The sequence below is a fragment of the Harmonia axyridis genome, chromosome 2 (genome assembly GCF_914767665.1).
Source record: "Harmonia axyridis chromosome 2, icHarAxyr1.1, whole genome shotgun sequence".
In the NCBI taxonomy this organism is placed as follows: Eukaryota; Metazoa; Arthropoda; class Insecta; order Coleoptera; family Coccinellidae; genus Harmonia; species Harmonia axyridis.
The window spans coordinates 15,380,962-15,400,070 of NC_059502.1; the positions used below are offsets into that span (position 1 = coordinate 15,380,962).

General features: G+C 35.3%; 1 protein-coding gene across 1 annotated transcript in view; it reads left to right on the forward strand.

Annotated features, from left to right (window-relative positions):
- The first annotated feature begins 227 nt into the window (after positions 1-227).
- The window catches only part of LOC123671997 (zinc finger protein SNAI1-like), a 33,677-nt gene continuing 14,795 nt past the window's right edge, over positions 228-19,109 (forward strand). The window contains exon 1 of the mRNA XM_045605936.1: positions 228-836. Coding sequence (XP_045461892.1) covers positions 686-836 — 151 coding nt within the window. The 5' untranslated portion in view covers positions 228-685. The remainder of the gene's footprint in view (positions 837-19,109) is intronic.

Genomic DNA, 19,109 nt, shown 5'->3' on the forward strand with positions numbered 1-19,109 from the left:
AAAAAAAGGTTTAAAAAAGTTCCAAACATCACGCATCTGATCTATTACTTCAAACATTCAAATTCGAAGATGCAATCAGTGCTCGCTAGAGAGAGACAGAAGATGGATGTGTTCGGTAACAGGTGTCGGAGGACATCGATCGATCGCCCCTCGTCCATATCCTGCGCACGCGTAAACGAACTCACCCCGCAGTTCACAGCGCCCCACAACGCCAACAAATACAATCAGGGAGTGGTGCGTCGTTTGCTCTCCTTGAACAACATAAAAAAACACAAAAGCCGGTGACAAATTTGTGCCAAAGACAGAGTGAAGACAGTGACAACGGATCAGGCCGATGTTACGTGAGTCATTGGTGTGCGGTAGGCTTCATCTGGTGCTCCGTAGTCAACCACCCTTACATTAAGAATTGAAGCCGTCCATTACTCTAACCTGCATTACGTTCGTCCCCCGCTATGAAGAGCTTCCGTCAAAGACTGACATTTAGGGAAATCGCCTTCATATAGTTTCGCCGTTTTGGATCTGCTTACAGGTTATATACCTGTTGGTAACTTGTACTTCTTTACCGGGCCAACTTGTTGCTTTTCTGTCACCTATCCCGTCACTGTCTCCCAGCAACCACCTGCAAATTTCTGATTCACTCGCGAACATCCTGCCTCGCTGCCGCTTCAACGGATTCTCTACTACCATGCCACGTTGTTACATGGTTAAGAAACTGAGCAACAAGTACCAGAGCAATGCGAGAGAAGCGTGGGAGAAGAGCTCTGCCTCCCCGGAAAGTCCAACGGAGGGATGTATTGCTCCACCATACTATTACAGCCCTCTGGCAGACACTTCAAGTGAGTATTGTGATGAGTAATATTTCCCTAGTTGATGTTGCTTCCTCCTAGGAGTTGATATAGAAAGTATCATCAGATTGGTTCTAAAAAAATGTAGGAGGGAAAACATTAATTTGAATGGAGGGGGAATGAAAAGAGGCATTTCCCGGTGTTGGTTCTCTTTCATCTAATTTTTTGTTTCCATGTTTTTAATAATAATGTTCATGTCAGGATAAAACAGATTAAAAAATGCTGCATAGACAAACTAAGCTGAAGCTATATTTATCTATTCTAGTTCTTGATGAAACTTGATTGAACTTTATAGAAAATGATCGAGCATGGGTAAACTATTATTTTTCCGTCTCCATTGTCATTGATCTGTTGAAAATTTTATCAATTGATCGTTATATTTGAGTAGGTATCTATCAAAATATTTTCATAAGAATTTGATTAGGAACTGAAAGCAGTCGGAATATGGTTGGTTTAGTTGGGTTGTATTGAGATAGGACAATGTTTTTCACCAAGAGATAATGAAAGCACATCACACAACGATACAAAAAGTTTCATTTGTTCCTCTGTTAGGGTTATGGTAAGTGAGACAATGTTATTTATAGATTCAGAAAGAAATAGTTACGATCAAATCCATCTGAAAAGATTGTCTTGTGCCTCTGAATAGGTTATGGTATGTGAGGACGAAAGTATTATTTTCGTGAAATTGTCAGTTGAAAGAGTCTTGTGTTTTTGTGGCCCTTTGGATATATTGAACTAATAGATCCCCTTTTTTTGTATTTAAAGTATTTCGTTAGGAAAACAAAAAATCATGCTTATCTATTATTCTCTAATTCAAATGCAACTACCTATACTACTGTCGGAACTAGAGAGATTTGACCCAATGGAATGGAGCCCAGAATATAAGGTTTTTTAAAGAGCTGCTGCCAATCCAACATTTTAGGAGGAAGAAAATGGATAAAGGCGAATATTTCATTCAAAAAGAAATGTAGGATATTTTAAGTGCAAAAAAGATAACACTGAAAACTGAAGAATTTATTGGGATCCTGATATTGACTATAGAAGACATCAATATATAAAATTATATGAGATTTTAACTATGAACATTTGTACATCAAACAATTGTATATTAGGCACTTTGTACCCATAACCTCTGAAGCATGCGCAAAGAGTTGTTTCAAAGATACACATAATCGTGTATGTTTCTTCATGAGCTTGTTCCAGAAGAATAGCGAACTATCGTAATTCACAATTTTACACCAATAGTGGTTTGACTCATTGTTGAATATTTCAAGGTCAAAATGGACTGAATCTGTTAGTTGTTCAGGAGTTATACCCCTATAAAATTTTGTTTTCCCAATAATTCAAATGCTTGTCCATATAAATTTCAGCGGGGATGTGAGTTATTCAGAAGGAATCGGTCATGTATCTTTCATGAGTAGAAATGTTCTGATAACCCCTGAGACGAAGAATATCTTTCGCACTGATTTGTTTAGATTTTTTATTCATTGCGCTGCCGCCATCATTACATGATCTACAGCTCGCTTCCAGTTCTAGAGTTCTAACTCCAATATCTTGGATGGATTCAAGCAGGCTACTTCCCCACTTCTACAAGTTTCTTGTCCTAAGTATATTTTGCGTTGGCTAGTGATGGCAAGGTATTCTGTCTCAAGGTGATCCGGATTTTCTCTTCTCCGAAGAATCTGCACTCTTTGTTTTCTGCAAGACCCAGTCTCATAAGGTGCTTTCTGAGGCGATACTACCCTGTAAGGAATCATGTGAGGAGATGAAGTATAATTCTTGCTAAGATCCAAATACTTCTTAGAGCTTGCAGTATGAAAGTATCGAAGAAACTCTTTCGAATGATCCAACCCGAAAACAAAGCGCCAGTGTTTTTTCATTCACCTGAAACTCTTTCTTGTAGTTAGATTAGCCTATACCACAGAAACTTCTGAGCCAATGAAAGGAAATTCTGCTCCTTTCTGGCAAGTGTTTTGCCCTCTTCATTCCCTTTAATTCCTGAGTGATCAGGAACCTGAAAAGACCTTGTTATTCTTGCCTATTTCGTAGAGTTTTCTTCAGCAATCCAATACCATCTTAGATTTGATGATATATAAACTGAGAGCTTTGATTGCATCCTGACTATCAGAATGTATGGTTATATCACATTTCTGCTAGTTCCTTACTAGGTTAATTTTTCATCAATGAATCGAGCCTTACCGTACAAAGCCAATTCCAGCTCTAAATTCACATGATTACAGACCTTGACAAAATTTAAAATGTCAGCGATCTGCTCAGAGACGAACGACTAATAGTATGACTTGTTCTTGTTACCTAGCAATTTCAAGATCTTGAGATTTAGCTCGCAAGGACATCATTATACCAGAACATTCACTATTTGATATATCTTTTCGATATGTAGTTTTTTGTCTAGAAATACAATGCCAAATAGAAAAAATATTGAAAATCAATCCGAAACTCTTCAAATTGAGTGGACGGTTAATAAAATGAATTACTAAATTAAAGACACACTTACGATTATAAAATATAAACCAAGAAGTATCCGAATGAGTGAGCAAGTGACCAAACACATTAATTTTTGTCAGTACTTTTCTCGAATTTTTCATCAATATTCCCCATAATGAAACTGTTTCGGTCAATCAATATTCACGCTGGATTTCTCAACGTATAGTCTATAATTAATGATACTATTATTCAACTTTCGTCTGGTAATCAAGATATCGCGTGTTATTCCCCTGCATGAATTCGCTACGAAGTCTTGGTCACCTGAAGTGTTCGTGTTTTAAATACTGTGCATAATGTGTCATTCTGGTTAAGGGGATCAGGGAACACAAAAACCTAAAATTTCCCACGCTTACGTTCCATCTAGATTTCACCAGTTTCTTTAACGCATACAATCATATGGATATTCTGATTGTATCTCTGCCCACTTGAATTTTGTCACTTAGCCTTGTGCTATTCAGATTGGAATTGGTGCTTGGACGATTACATGTCATGTTTGTTTCACCTCAAATATGATCGATGCCCCCACAGCACACCATGCTATTAATTAAATTGAATGCTTTGTGACTTTCATAAAAGATTTGTGAGTAACAGGTATGATGTTAAAATAACTCCAAATTTTTTGCCATGTTTTGTTGAACTGCACCTCAAAATTCAAGGATATATTCAATGCTGTCACTAAGAGGGAGGCATGGCAGCAAAATTCAAGGGCAGCATTTCTATCTTGATCAACGAAAATTAGAAATTCGAAGTACCGAATGAGATTTAATTCAGTCAGCAACTACAGGAAGCAAAATCAACAAATTGAATTAACATCAAAAACCATCAATGGTGCCACATTATGTATTATACCCATAAATATCGCGTAATCCCCTCATAGTACTGGTAACGAGTTATTGACTCATCAGGCTTGTCGGCGTTCGCTTTGCTGAACCGAATTTTCCGAATTTTATTGCCACTTGGGGCTGCTTCTGGATTATTTTTCTTTAAATTCTACTATCAAAATTTTGAGTCCTCAGAATGGAATGCTAAATATACGAGAAACAATTTCATTTCACCACGGGACGCCATAGGGTGTCCCATTTGCGAAACATCTATTCTCCTCTACAGTTCTAAACGGTAATTGTTATGAGTAGGTAGGTACCATATAAATTACTGAAAAAAACGTTTTAGAAATTATCAAATATCTGGAACAACAACTTAAAAAAGAAACAAGATGTTTACAATATGATATCTTATTATTTCGAAAAAAGAAATCGGGGGTCCTTGAAGTTTTTTTCTCTAAGTCTTATAGTTTTAGAGATGCTCGAATTTAGGACACCATATAGAAGAGTGGAAAGTCAGTAAGCTTGGTTTCGATTTCAATTGCCTGTCTGTAATCGACTCGGCATTTACAATCAAAAAAAGGATTACCATTAAGTCTTGTTAGCTGATTAGTTCGAAATGGAAGAATTCTCAAAAATTCAAAGAAAGCACTATTTCGACTTTGAAAGCGTTAGTTTGATCATATACATATTGCGTCCATGTTCACTACAAAACTGGCTGACACCTCATATAGACCTATAGCTATAATTAAGATGTCTAAAAACCAGGTGTATGAACTGATTAGCTTTCTTTTGTTTTGCCCATTTTGAGAATATTAGTTAAGCTTCGTTATGTCAACTGTAGGTAGCGCTATCAACAAATTAAGATTCTTGTTATTTATTATTTACGAGGTTGGTGCCATTATGTACCTATATGTATATCTTTCATTATAGTTATGATCTATGGAAGTAATTCTTGTAATCGAAATACCAATAAACTCTCTCTCTCTCTCTCTATTACAAATATTCGAAATTTGAATTCATTCCAGTAAACGTTTCGTGTTTTGTTTCACGACTTTGCACGATCATATTCGATTACACATCGCTTTTGATTGATCAGTATGGGGTTTTTATTAATGTATCCAACCAAAATCAACGGAAATGACAAGTATGACATTGCGGCGCCGTCACGAACTAAAACTAATATTTTCAGTTTGGTCGAATGTCATTGCATTCAAAATTTGACGAGTACATTCACCATGTTTTTAGACATCTTAGCTATAATAATGAGTAATGACATTATAATAAGTTTTTTGTTGGTTATAATTTGTCTAGTTAAGGTGTTATGATGAAACGATTCACCTAAAATTGGGCATGTACATTCCTGCAATCATTATCCCCAAACAAACTAAATTTCAAAATTAATGTCATCGTGACAAAATCATAATGGACCTATTCATTCAATTTTTTCAATTCCATCTATTTCAAATCACAAATTGGTAAAATTCTGAATTTGAAAATTAACGTCATCGTGATAAAATCATAATGGACCTATTCATTCAATTTTTTTTAATTCCATTTATTTCAAATCACAAATTGGTAAAATTTCAGTGCGAAATAACATTTTGTCAATCTGAAATAGGTCACAGCAACATATAAATATATCCGAACTGATTCGATTTTTTAATTATGTTGACTTACAGCTTGGTGAATAAATTCATGTATGAACATCGCGATAACATCGGCTATTATTCAAATTACACTGCGAACTAAATGTCCGAGGCAACTCTTTGAATGAGTTACTGTATTTCATAAGCTAATCCCTGAGGTATGAGGAAAACTTGTTTGTTGACTCGGAGATTTTGTAATGGATTTCCCCCCAGTGATTCCAGGATTGAATAGTCTCATTTGACTATTCAATCTATGGAATAGTTATTGCGAGTCATAATGGAGTAAACCAATTAATCACTTGAAATAATAATAGCTTATTGATCCATCGTCGTTGGTAGTTTATTGATTTCAAATAACGTGGTTTGAATTAATTATAGTCAGCGGTGTTAGAGGTGTTTTTGACTGCATAATTACTGTATAGCATTATACAATTGCAATGACAGAGTTTTATCTTATATATCATCTTGCGAAACAACACTGACGTGAAATCAGGAGATTTATTGTTCTTATACACTCATTGCAACCTTAAAATCTGTACCATACATACCTATACTTTTATACTTTTTTACATTTATTTGGTATCTAAGGGTGCAATTGGCGTACGGATAACAAGCGCTCAAAGGCTCATGACTTAACGTCAGTGTTTTCTTAATAATTTTTTTCTGATTTCACACTCAACACTATATTTCACATCGACCTTGAATTGTTATTTTATACCTTTGCTTCGGCCGTTTTTTTCCGAAATTCGAGGCTTTTTTGTAGAGAACTGGTTATAAGTTTATGATTTAGTCTCTCGTTGTATTGCGGCCGTTTCCAATGCTCTGTTCAAACGCATTAATTGTGTTCGAAAACAATAGCCTGTGATTGTTTTAGTCGGTTTCAACAACTCATAATACACAACGCCGAATTGGTCCTACCAAAAAGTGAGCATGACCTTGGAACCGTGAATATTCGCTTTGGCCGTCGACGTGGAAGTATGGCTGGGATATCCCCATGCTTTTCTGCGCTTGAGATTATCGTAATATACCCATTTTTCTTCTCCAGTCACAATGCGATGCAGAAATCCCTTCCGTCTTTGCCTTACAGGCAGCTGTTCACAAGCAAAGAAACGCCGTTCTACATCTCTCGGCTTCAACTCGTACGGCATCCAATTTCCTCGTTTCTGAATCATTCCTATGACTTTCAGGCGTTTTGAAATGGCTAATTGCGTTACTCCCAATGATCCTGCCAATGACTGTTGCGTTTGACACGAGTCTTGATCAAGTAATGCCTTCAATTCTGCATCTTCGAAAACCTTCTCTCTTTCACCGTCATGCTGGTCTTCGACATCGAAATCGCCGTTCTTGTAGCGTTGAAACCACTCTAGGCAGATTCTTTCACTAATTGCGGCCTCACCATAGGTATTTGAGAACATTCGATGAGCTTCAGCTGCAGATTTCTTTATGTTAAAGCATCCCGCAAATGACGAGAATTTGGCTTGTAAGCTGACATGTTTAATCGAGAATAACTTCATGATGCAGTCACAAATCGACTAATATTTCAATGGCGTTATGTTTACAAATACCTGAGGTTATTTTATGAGATGTACGATCTACTTATTTCGACTACCACTTACTGCTACAGCCATCTATTGCAAACGGCGTAAGCAAAGTTGTACACCAATAGTTAGTTGCTTTCAAAATTATATCGGATCTGTTGAAACGGATTTATTGAATTTTTTTTCATTATTCTATTCAATTTTCAGTGGTTCTGATTTTGCTGATAATCAATATCAGATTTCGCACGAAGCTCAATTGATTATTCTTGATAGACACGCAAAATCTCAACTAGATTGGATTGTGAGCATTTTGCGTATTTCCTTTCCATAATTAATCACGAATTTTCCAAAAATGTGAAAATACAGTCAACATAAAATTTAGCATTTTGATATTGTTATTTTGAATTTACTCGTAAAATCTCAACTCGGTTGGATCTTATGTTTTTGCCATTCTTTTTGAGATTCCATATTTATAATGAGGCAATCAAAACCAGATTTTCACGAACTTACTCTATATATACCTACAAAATTTTAACTCAGTTGTCACTGAAATCTTCTGTTTTTGTTTTTCGATTTTCTGCTCGAATTTTCTATGGTTTTGATGACGCTATCCATATGAAATTTGGCACAAATCTTGAAATTGTTATTTTTATATACACGCGAAATGTCAAAATCTATAATCACGGAAATGATGGGTAATTTATTCTCCCATATTCTTCATGAGTTTTCTATTGTTCTGATTATGTGTCACACGCAGTTAGGTTTTTATGGTTTAAGACAACACTTGACTTCAGAATTATTTTTGTGCTACAAACTAAACAACCAGGCTCAAAAGTTCAAGGGATGTCTTAAACAATATAAACAACATTTTTTGGTCCTTCGGGTAGGATCTTGCTCTGGAAAATTTCTTCACGAATGTTGGTTTTTTGCCGCTAGACCAGTGATGTTCTCTGAAATTCTTGTTACGTGGCTGTGAAAGTTTCTACTCCAGCGCTGTATGCGGCACTGGACAGTTTCTTCACAGAAGGTGGTTTTTTCCTAGTAGACTCGTGATATTCTCTGGGATTCTGAAATGTGGCTCTGAAAAGTTTCTTCACGGGTGCTGGTTTGTGTGATTGAGGTAAGGGTTGTATATCCTTAATCTTATCCGGCTCGAAGGACCAAAAAATTTTGTATTTATGGTTTAAAACAACACTTGACTTGTCGTATAAGAAGTTATTTCAGACCAACAACCCAAATCCAAACTCCGTCTAAAGTCCTCTATTGTGAGAAAAACATAGCGAAAAATATTTGCGAATTCAATATATCCGAATTCCATTTTGAAAGGGGAGGAAAATGGGAATATCCCACGGGAACGCGCGAAGGATACCTGATAAAAATGCATAAAAATAGTCTGAAAAGAACTGCATCGATATATTCCTCAGTCAGAAATTCCCTTTGATCGAGCTGTTCCACTTTTCATGTAATGCTCTGAGAAATCGTAGTTTTCTTTACATTTCTGAGCTGCTGATTTGCCCTTATCGATTTGGATACCCCATTGTGAACACAGAATGCAGAAGCCATTGAATGTAATGAATATTTGAAACGTCTGACCTAGTGCATCTGCAGTACTCCAATAAGGAATATATTGCAGTTACTGCATTGTCATATTTTTGGAGGATACGTGTTTTGTTTTCTGGACTAACACACATCTTTTCTGGCATGAGTGGATTTCATGTAATGGTTGTTTTTTCAGCTACATGAGAATTTTCAATGATTGTTGCCTTCGATTTGACAGTTGAGAATGTCACTATGTGTTGTGTTGACATTTATGTTCAGTAAGGTTTGACAATTCATCATGAACCGTTTAAAACCAGAACAATGCTTATAACGCAATAATCCTATCAAAATTGATAGTAATTTTTAACTCGAAACTCGTTTTCATCCATTTTTCAAAAAACAACAAATGTAGCGTCAATTAAACTTCTTAAACTTCAGTCAATCCAGATATGAGTCGATATTTCCAAATTTTGACAAACATCTCTTGAAGCTTGGTTCTAACGAGAAAAAATAATATGGCACTTGTGGTGCCACCTATGCGCCAGGCCCGGGACTTATTGGGTGATTTGTTATTCAAGAATTCATAGCCGAAAACTAAATGAGTATTATCAAATAATCATCGTATCAACACAGAATTTTTCTTCCAATAAAACTTGAAATAACCAGTTCAAAGCAGAATATACAGTATTTCCTTATAATCGATAAAATTATGGAATGTTTAAAAACATGAATGAACATATGATCTATATCAATAAAATTAAGTTATTATTCAAACAGTACGAACAATTACTTCCTTTTGGTAGGTAACAATGGAAAATTTTCGGGTACGAATGAACACACCCTATACTTGGAAAATTTGAGCATCCCTTAATGCATAAAGGAACAGGAAGACGCCCTCAAGGCTGTAGCTTTTTGGCGATGGAATATATTCCTTAGACCTAAGGCAGAAAGCAATCAATGAAACGGAATATATGAAACCGTAAAAGATATTTATGAAACATAAAAAGTTTATGTGAGATGAACATCCCGAATCAAGGATGATGGCGAATACGTGTCTTCCTCATCATAAAAATAATTATTGCATATTGTAATTCTATCAAGGGGATCCCTTGTTATAATCCATCTTCTGGAGATATACTTCTGATGTATATAATTTCAGGTAGAGCATCAAATTTGAATATTATTTTCCTTCAACAAATTATGACGAATTATACCTACAATAGAGCTGAAATTTATGTTAAATATCCATTTAATAACTTTAACACACTGTGCTAAAATTCAACTATCAAGTACGATAAAAATTCTATAGAATGATATGCTTACCGATTTTCTATTTTGGGCGCAGCTTTCCTCTCAAAAAATAAAATTAATTCGATATAAAAAACACTACATTCAAAACTATCGTAATCAGAAAACTAACTTAACTGGGTCACTCATGTCATTTTCCCATCAAATTTTCCCAACCTAGTCTCGTTGAAATTGGTAATTATTTTATGATCTAGATAAATAGATTGGTATTTCATTCTCAAAGCCTGTCGTATTCAGAAGGAAAATACCTTTTCAGCAACATATTCCATGATCCATTTTCTCGATTCCAATTTGAGAGTTTGGAGTTACCGTGCAATTCTCAGAGATCTAATTACCCTCTTTTTCCCTCCAACTGGCTTATAAGCACGAAACTGTTTTTTTTTTTAAACAACAAGACATAAAATTAGTTTTCTATCTCACCGTAAATACGTATGTAACCACACAAAAGCATATAATTCTCAAGTCCATGTAGCTTTAGAATATTTCTTCATAAAATTAAGAGTTCAACACCACAGGATGTACTAACTAGGTATTTTATCTAGCTTTGATCTCCATTTAATTGTTAACATTTCTACTGGCTAACATCAGAGGAAGGCTGGTTTTCATTTCACAGGTGTATTTCCACTTTTATTTCCTCAGATGCACAAGACAACATAGTTCTGATCAATTCATCGTGTGGGTATATTGCAAAGTACATTGAAATTCCACCATTCTGCTCTTTTATACCGAATTACAACTTTTTCAACACTTAACTGAACTGTGCCCAAAAGATCCTGTTTAAATATCAGTCACAACGGTTCAGAGTCCATGTTGAACGATTTTATTTACCTACCCATCTCAGGGCGTTTAAAAAAGAGTTAGAAGCATTGACATTCCCGGTATTGCTTTGAAATCGTTATTTGCACAGCAAGAGTATAAAGTCATTCTTTTTTTACACGCGAGGTGAGGTTTCAAAACAAGCTGTAGGCGATTTTGCCAATACTTTGGTTTATCATATCTTCACGATTGTAGATTGTAGATCTACATAAAAAACATTTCCAAAATCTCAGTGTCAACAGAGTTGACCGTTTTTTGTTTTGCATGTAGATATAAAATAATAATTTATATTCGTCTTCAGAAACAAAAAAATTCAAGCATCATAAAAAAATAACGAATATTTCAGTGAAAACTAATACTACCGATTCGAAACAACAATGTCAACACTGATGCCGATTTTCATGCAGAGAATATGCCTGATATATCCGTTACAACAGATCGGGCTAAGTTGAAATTTAGTGTGTATATACAGGGTGTCCCAAAAAAACCACGTCAAATAGAACATAGATGGGAAAAAAATATATGAAATATATGTTTATATGAAAGACTGACCGTTTTTGAGATATTTGATGTTATATGAAGATGTTGAATTTTCCACTTTAAATACTTTCTCACTTGCCATAGATTAAATATTTTTCGAATCAGTTTCTTTTCGTGAATATTTTTGAATGATTGCTTCAATTGATTGACTGAAAAATAGTACAAAATATTAGGAAGAAAGCTCTGGACATTATCTGCATATTAAGTTGAAAAGTTGCCTATTCTGTGAGGGTTTCGAAAAGGTAAAATAAAGGTGATAACCTTATTCAGAAAAAAAATGTTTATCGAAAATGAAACATTCCTGTGGAAAACTAATTTTGTCAACTTTCCACAAAATCTTTCATTAAATAGATCAACATAGGCTCAAAGCAAGAAAAAGCGATGGACATCATCAAGTCAATTCTGAAAAGGATTCCCTTCTGTATAAATAAACTTATATTCGGTACTTAAATATAGTTGCATGTTTCTTCAAAATGTTTCTATAGTCAGGAAAATCGACACAAAGTCGAATAATATTTTATGTGCGTTTTAAATCGTGAAAACTATCCTATTGTTTTTCTGTTCAGCTTATTCCAACGCCATTCTTCTGAGTTGTGCAGGGAACAACATTAACTTAGATGTCAGGCCTCAAGCCATTACCCCAATTGCTTTGTTTACACAAAGATGTGGTTAATGGCTATTATATTTTGCTTCCGAACGACTCAAATAGGATCATTATATTCCAGAATATTCTATTTGTATCCATACCAATAACATCTACATTGTTACGGGGTTCGCCATTTCCAAAACGTTCAATCTTAATTTCATTCTACTCGTAACAACTGCTGAAATGGGCTAAATGGGTTATTTGACAATTATCAATGCCAGAAATTGATTGATACATATGGATAATATACAAGATGTCTCAAAAGAAAATTTATATGTGAAAAAATGATGGAAAAATATTCCGTTTGTCGAGAAAATGTTTGAAAATTATGAAAATATACTATTCAGGAAGTTATTTGTAAAAAATAATATCCACCCTCTCATTCACGAAACTCATTCATTCTCGTTAGTTACATGACCATTATGGTAAAGAAAAGCTCCATCCGAAAACAATTTATATGGGAAAATCTCGAATGTTAGAGAGATTTCCTCCCGCTATATTCACAGAATTATCATTTTTGTAAAATTTGCGTACGCACACCGCTCGATTCTTTCCCGAAAAACGCTTTATATCGACTAAATCCTCAAGAGTCAGTTGCGTTCACGCTGTAAGCTAAACAAATATGAACTATCTTTGGGGCACCTTGTAATATGAGAAGCACGCAGCATCTTATTTCAAAATATTCATAGGAGGTAGACAAATTCAATGCAGTTGTCCCCTTTCATGACTCATCTGTATTTAAAAGGAACTTAAGCAAGATCCCAAAGTGATTTTCTCTTCAATCTATAATTTCTTTATTTCTGCTTACAATGTAGATATTTCTTTCCTTATAAATGAAATTTATTTCGATATTATTTCAAGAATGAAGTAGAAAAGCTCAATATCTTTGAAGTAAATGCCTTTTTTTGCTTTTGAACAAATCTACAGCTGAATAACTGCGTTTAAATGCAGATAGAGTACAACGTTTTCAACTCATTGATGATCTAAAGCTTAACATTGTTGGAAATATGTGACATCAGCACGATGGCGCACCCCATTACAGAGGAAGACAAGTAAATAGAGTAAATAGTTGTCTATTAATTAAATGAAAATTTTTCGAATAAATGGTCCAGTTGGGCCAACGCCATGACCAACTTATTCGCCGGATCGCAGTCCGTCAGATTTTTATTTCTGTGGGCATATGAAACATTTTGTCTATCATGTTGAAATCACATCTCATCAACAAACACTTGATAGAATTCAAGATGCAGCAAATCAAATTAGAAACGATCAAAATCTGATCCGCCGAGAAATGGAATCTTTACTTCGTCGATGTGATGCTTTCATCTAAGCTAAGCGAAGGTGGACATTTTGACTCTCGAGATTTTATTGCCATTCATCATAAGGTCTATTCTTTATTATTGAAGAAGGTTGAAACAATTATTAAATTTCAAATGTATTTCTGAAGGCTTAAGCAAGAATATATATTTTTCAAATGCTTAACTTCTGAATGAAAACGAATCGAATCTATGTTCATAGGAATTAATGTCATTGACGACCTCCTTGGGTTTCTATGCATGAGTAGGGTAGAGAACAAAAGATCTGCATGGTCGCAATTCCCAGAAGGCTCACCGAACCAAAACGACCCCAGTTCAAATAATAATAATAAATAATAATGTTCATAGGAAGAAAATGGTCAGAAAGTGAAATGTTCAGAAAGAATGCAGCTATCATGTACCAACCAAAGTTTGTTAAAGATCTTATAAAACGCCCTGTAAATAAACCAAGCTTCTAAGCATTTATAATTCAATCAACCATACTCACAACATTGAACGATACTTATGAAATCCCAAAACATCTTACATAGATAATGAAAAAAGGGAAATAAAAAATTCTCAATTCCTCAGAACTGAACAGAATTAACTGCAATTCCCTGTCCATCCCTATTCACGAATTTCGCGATTGAATCTCCGAAACTTTTGATAAAAACTCGAGAACTCATCTCTATGTTCGAAAATTGGCATTTCACATTCAGACCGGAAATTTCAACAGTTCATTTTTCTTATCTGCACTCGGAGTCGCGGCAGACACGAGACTCTTCAGTTATTAAAAATAATTCTACTTCAGAAGTCGTACACAATGGCTATAAGAGGAACTCTTTCGCAGAAAGTTCTGGAATATATTCTCTTCTAATGAAAAAACACACTCCAGTCGGATTATTAGTGAAAAGGTATTGCCCGACAAACTCCGCTCGGAATACTGGGAAAAAATGTTGAAAACTTCTGGGTCTACTCAGAAAAGTCAGTAATGTTTGATTCCTTCAGACGTTCTGAGATTTTCATCGATTTTTCTTCACATTCCACTTCGATGAGTATTTCGTGTTATGAGTTTTCCCAATTGACATTTATTACTCAGTTTTAACTTTGTTTTCTCATTTCGAATAAGGATATTGCAATTTATTCACCTATAGGTGTTTTTTCCCATAGAAATTCAAAGTTCGTATGGAGACTTAGTCCTCAATCCTCAATTGATCCAATTAGTTTCAAGTCAGGCAGTAAATTTAGTAAAAAAAAATTGGAAGGATTCAATTCGAAGTTGTTATAATGACAACATTGTTATTATTATCTCTTGACATTTCTTATGTCGTTTGAGTTCATTAAGTTATGCCAATTAGGTGCCAGTAGGTGGAAAGATACACGTATCAACAAGGTTTAGAATTTGTTAAATTCTTTCATTAAAGTCAGAGCTTATTTGTGAATGCTGAGAGAAATTCAAGAAGAATTCATGGACGACAATATGACAATAATCACTCAATCGACTCCACTATTCATCGTATTCTCTCTTGTAGCCTGTAAAAAATTCACTTTGAAATTTGTCTACAATGCTACAAATAGTGAGTCGATTAACTGAATCGTGAATGTCGTTCATGAATACTTCTTTGATTTCACTTATGAGCTCTGATTTTGATGAAATAATTTAACAATTTCTAAACGTTATTGAAGAGTCTTTCTTTTCATGATCAAATGGCATAACCTACTGAATACAAATGAGATAAGAAATTTCAAAAAATAATACACAGTATTGTCGCAATCATTTGATCTCTGAAAATAGTCCCGTCAAATACCATTCAAGGAAAAATGTTTTCTCTGAAGTTTTCGCGTTGCTTTATCCAAGTTTTTTGCTTTGAAGCAATATCGTTCATGAAATTTGTTTTAACCTAAACCTTCGAAATATTATTTCACGAACAAGTAGTAGAATTCTCATAGACGTTTCAATAAGGGGTATAATAAATCAATGGGAATTCTACTTGGTCTCAACTTCGACTTTCGAGGTGTCATGCAATGAAAACTTCAATAACTTTAACATAATACATTATTTTTTAGAATAATTTTCTCGAAGAAACAATTAAGCGTATCAAAATAAAGATTCATGCTTATTTTCGATTTTTTCTCATCAGTTTCATGGAATTCTGCATTCACATTTGTTTATTTCGGATGAATTCGATCTTTTCATTGAAATTTTCAATTTTTCTGAGAATGTTTTTTTCTTCCTACCATGAAGTCGATTACTTGTACTTCGGTGCTTGATCGATTTTCCTTGGAAATAACCAATAAAATTCGAAAGTTTTGTTTCGTTCTCCGAAATATATTCCTTAGATCAGAGGATTAAATAAAATCAGAAAAATTTGATTATTTTTCCCAACAGGAAGCTAGAAGCTGAATATTTGGATACAAATACAAATTTCCACATAATGAAAACAAATATTTTTCATTCTCCCAAAGATACAACGCACTGAAAAATGGAGATTTATTCAGAAACACCTCTATATATGATATTACTACGGAAAGTGCTAGATTTAGAGGATATGTAAAACTATAGCTCTCACTCTCATAGATGTGTTGATGATGTAGATCAGAGTTAAGAGAGCCGGTTGCTTGTAAATTTCAACATAATAGCGAAAAGTTGGTCCAATACCAGAAGACAAAAAATTCCTATCCCTACTTAGTTCTTGAACTTCTGAAAGCATAGGAGCATTTTTCAACCCAACAGGACAACAATATTCAGCAGGAGAAAAAACCAAGGCCAAATCTATCATATTTAAGGGCTGGCATCTGCACCAAATGAAGAATCAGCTAATTTTTGAAGAATATTATTCTTCGACTTCAATTTCATACGCGAATTTTCCAAGTGGACCTTGAAGTTCAAAGAAGAATGAAATTTTAATGTGATTCCAGGCCCGGTCTGGTCAGGTCGGCAGGTCGGCGATCGCCAAAGGCCCCCTTCCAAGGGGGCCCCCAGCTGAATAAAACTAAACTAAAAAAATTTTTGAAAAGATGTTTTTTGGCAAGTTAATTTCATTTAAACGTTAAGGTAGACTTAACCAAAGATATAGGAAGCAGTTATGGACCAATTGGCTATTTTTGTACGGTATATTATTCGATAAAAAGCTTATGAAAAGCTTCTAGAAAATACTGTAGTTGAAGACTCAAGTGGACTTGCATTGTAAAGGGTGTTTTTTTTTCGATGTATATAACTTTAAGTTGGCGTTACTGTTCAAGATGGCGACCGATTTAACAGCTGTCAAGTGGTTTATTCTCAGTTTGGTTTGGCAATTCATCAAATTTAGCCAAACGATCATCAAGTAAGGCGTAGATTCGTCGAATTGGCCAAAAAGAAGATTGCCGTTGTTCCCGATTTTCATAAGCGAATTTTGTTTAGCGATGAAGCGCACTTCTGGTTGAATGGCTACGTCAAAAAACAAAACTGCAGCATTTGGGGTGAAGCTAATCCACAAGTGTATGTCGAAACACCGTTACATCCAGAAAAACTGACTGTTTGGTGCGCTTTATGGGCTGGTTGTTTCATTGGTCCGTACTTCTTCAAAAACAATGATGGCCAGAACGTTACAATCAATGGTGATCGGTATAGAGCCATGATTACTAACTTTTTCATTCCTGAATTAAACAACCATGATGTCCAGGAGCTGTGGTTCCAACAAGACGGCGCAACATGTCACACAGCTCGTGCTACAATCGATTTATTGAAAGACACGTTTGGTGACCGCCTAATTTCACGTTTTGGACCTGTGAATTGGCCTCCAAGATCTTGTGATTTAACGCCGCTAGACTACTTTCTGTGGGGCTATGTAAAATCATTGGTGGTCTATGCAGATAAGCCACAAACCCTTGACCATTTGGAAGACAACATTCGCCGTGTTATTGCCGATATACGGTCACAAATGTTGGAAAAAGTCATCGAAAATTAGACGTCCAGATTGGACTAAATCCGAGCCAGCCGTGGCGGTCATATGCCAGAAATCATATTTAAAATGTAATGCCACAAGATCATCTTGCGGATAAATAAAATTCATGTCAATCGAATAATCCATCGTTGTTTTATTGCAATTTGATGTTCTATAGCTCTAAAAGAAACACCCTTTACAAGCGTGTAACTTCAGAATTAAAAATTATTCAAGAGAACGTTTTCGCTGCCGGGGGAGGTTCTCGTCTTATTTCCTGAAGGGGGGCCTCAAATCAGCATCTAGCCGAGGGCTTCCAATGGAGCCAGACCGGGCCTGTGTGATTCGAGATGGAATCATTGAAAGTTCCTTTCAATTTCCTATATTTCTCTTTATTACTCAAATGAAAACAGGAAACTTCTCTATTTTGTTTGGATTAAGGCATAAACGCCACTCGAGAAAGTAATTTTCCACAAAGGAGCAAAAAAGTATTGTTCATCGATTGATGTCATAATCTATCTCCCGTTCTGCTTCTGCCAAATGATGGGTTAATAAAAATTCCAGTGGTAACAAATCCCTATCTACAAGGTCCTCTCGACAGAATGAACAGTTCTGACGTCTCTCCAGATTAACGCTTCTTATTCTCCCGACAAAAGAAATAACGCCGAAAAATAAATTCCCCTCATTTCTTATCTCTTCTTGAGTGATATTCAAGCGTCAGTCGCGAAAAAGAAACAACCCCAAGACCGTATACCAGCCAGATAATAAGATAATAACCGTGCATTCTTCAGAACAATGAAGATAACAAGGTGCTTTCATTAGCTGCAGTAGGGTTCTACTTTTGTTCCGCGTTGTTAAGTTGCTCCAGATAAGTCCGAAGTTTTAATTCGGCAATACTCGGAACTATCTACCCTGTTTTGAATGAATTTAATATCCTCCATTTTAATTTTGTTAATAATGGCTGTTAACCGCGTAGGGTTTCGGAGTTTCAGGAACTCTGTTGAGCCAAGGTTCCGTCCTCTCAGATTAAGTTGCTTTTCATGTTTCGCAGTGTTCGCCGAGAGCATTGTAGCGAATTAAGTTCATTATTTCTATGAGTTTGATGCCATAAGTAGACAATTAGAGGGGTTCTGGTGATCTCTAATTCGTACTTTAGTATAAATAGATCTGTTGCGGCAATAGCAGAAGAGCGAGATCCTGCGAACGTAAAAAGGGGATCCAATGAATTTCAGTGATTGAATTAGAATTCGATGGATTAATCAGAATGTGAAATGGTTCGAAGTACACTGATCAACAATTGCTAGGGATCACTTATGAACTTCTCTTCATTTGTATTTTTTTCAAGTTATCTCGTGAATATCTGTACATTATATGTTCTCTAAGGAAAAACTAAGATGTTTTGAGTTGATTATATCAAAGTCTTCCTCACTTCATCGGCTCTTGTTCACAAAATCGATTATTATCTGTAGGCTGTTACAGGTGGAGTAAAAACCAATGAAGTATTTGTTATTGAATCTGTTTTTTCTCTCGTTCAAACACATAAGGTGACAATAATTGAAGAAATGAGAACAATATCAGCTTATCAGTCATGCCGAGAAGACGTTTGGCTCCTGTGCAACTGGACCAAATCATACGGTGGATACAGGAAGGTTTGTCCCAGCGAGAAGTGTCCCGGCGGTTGAAT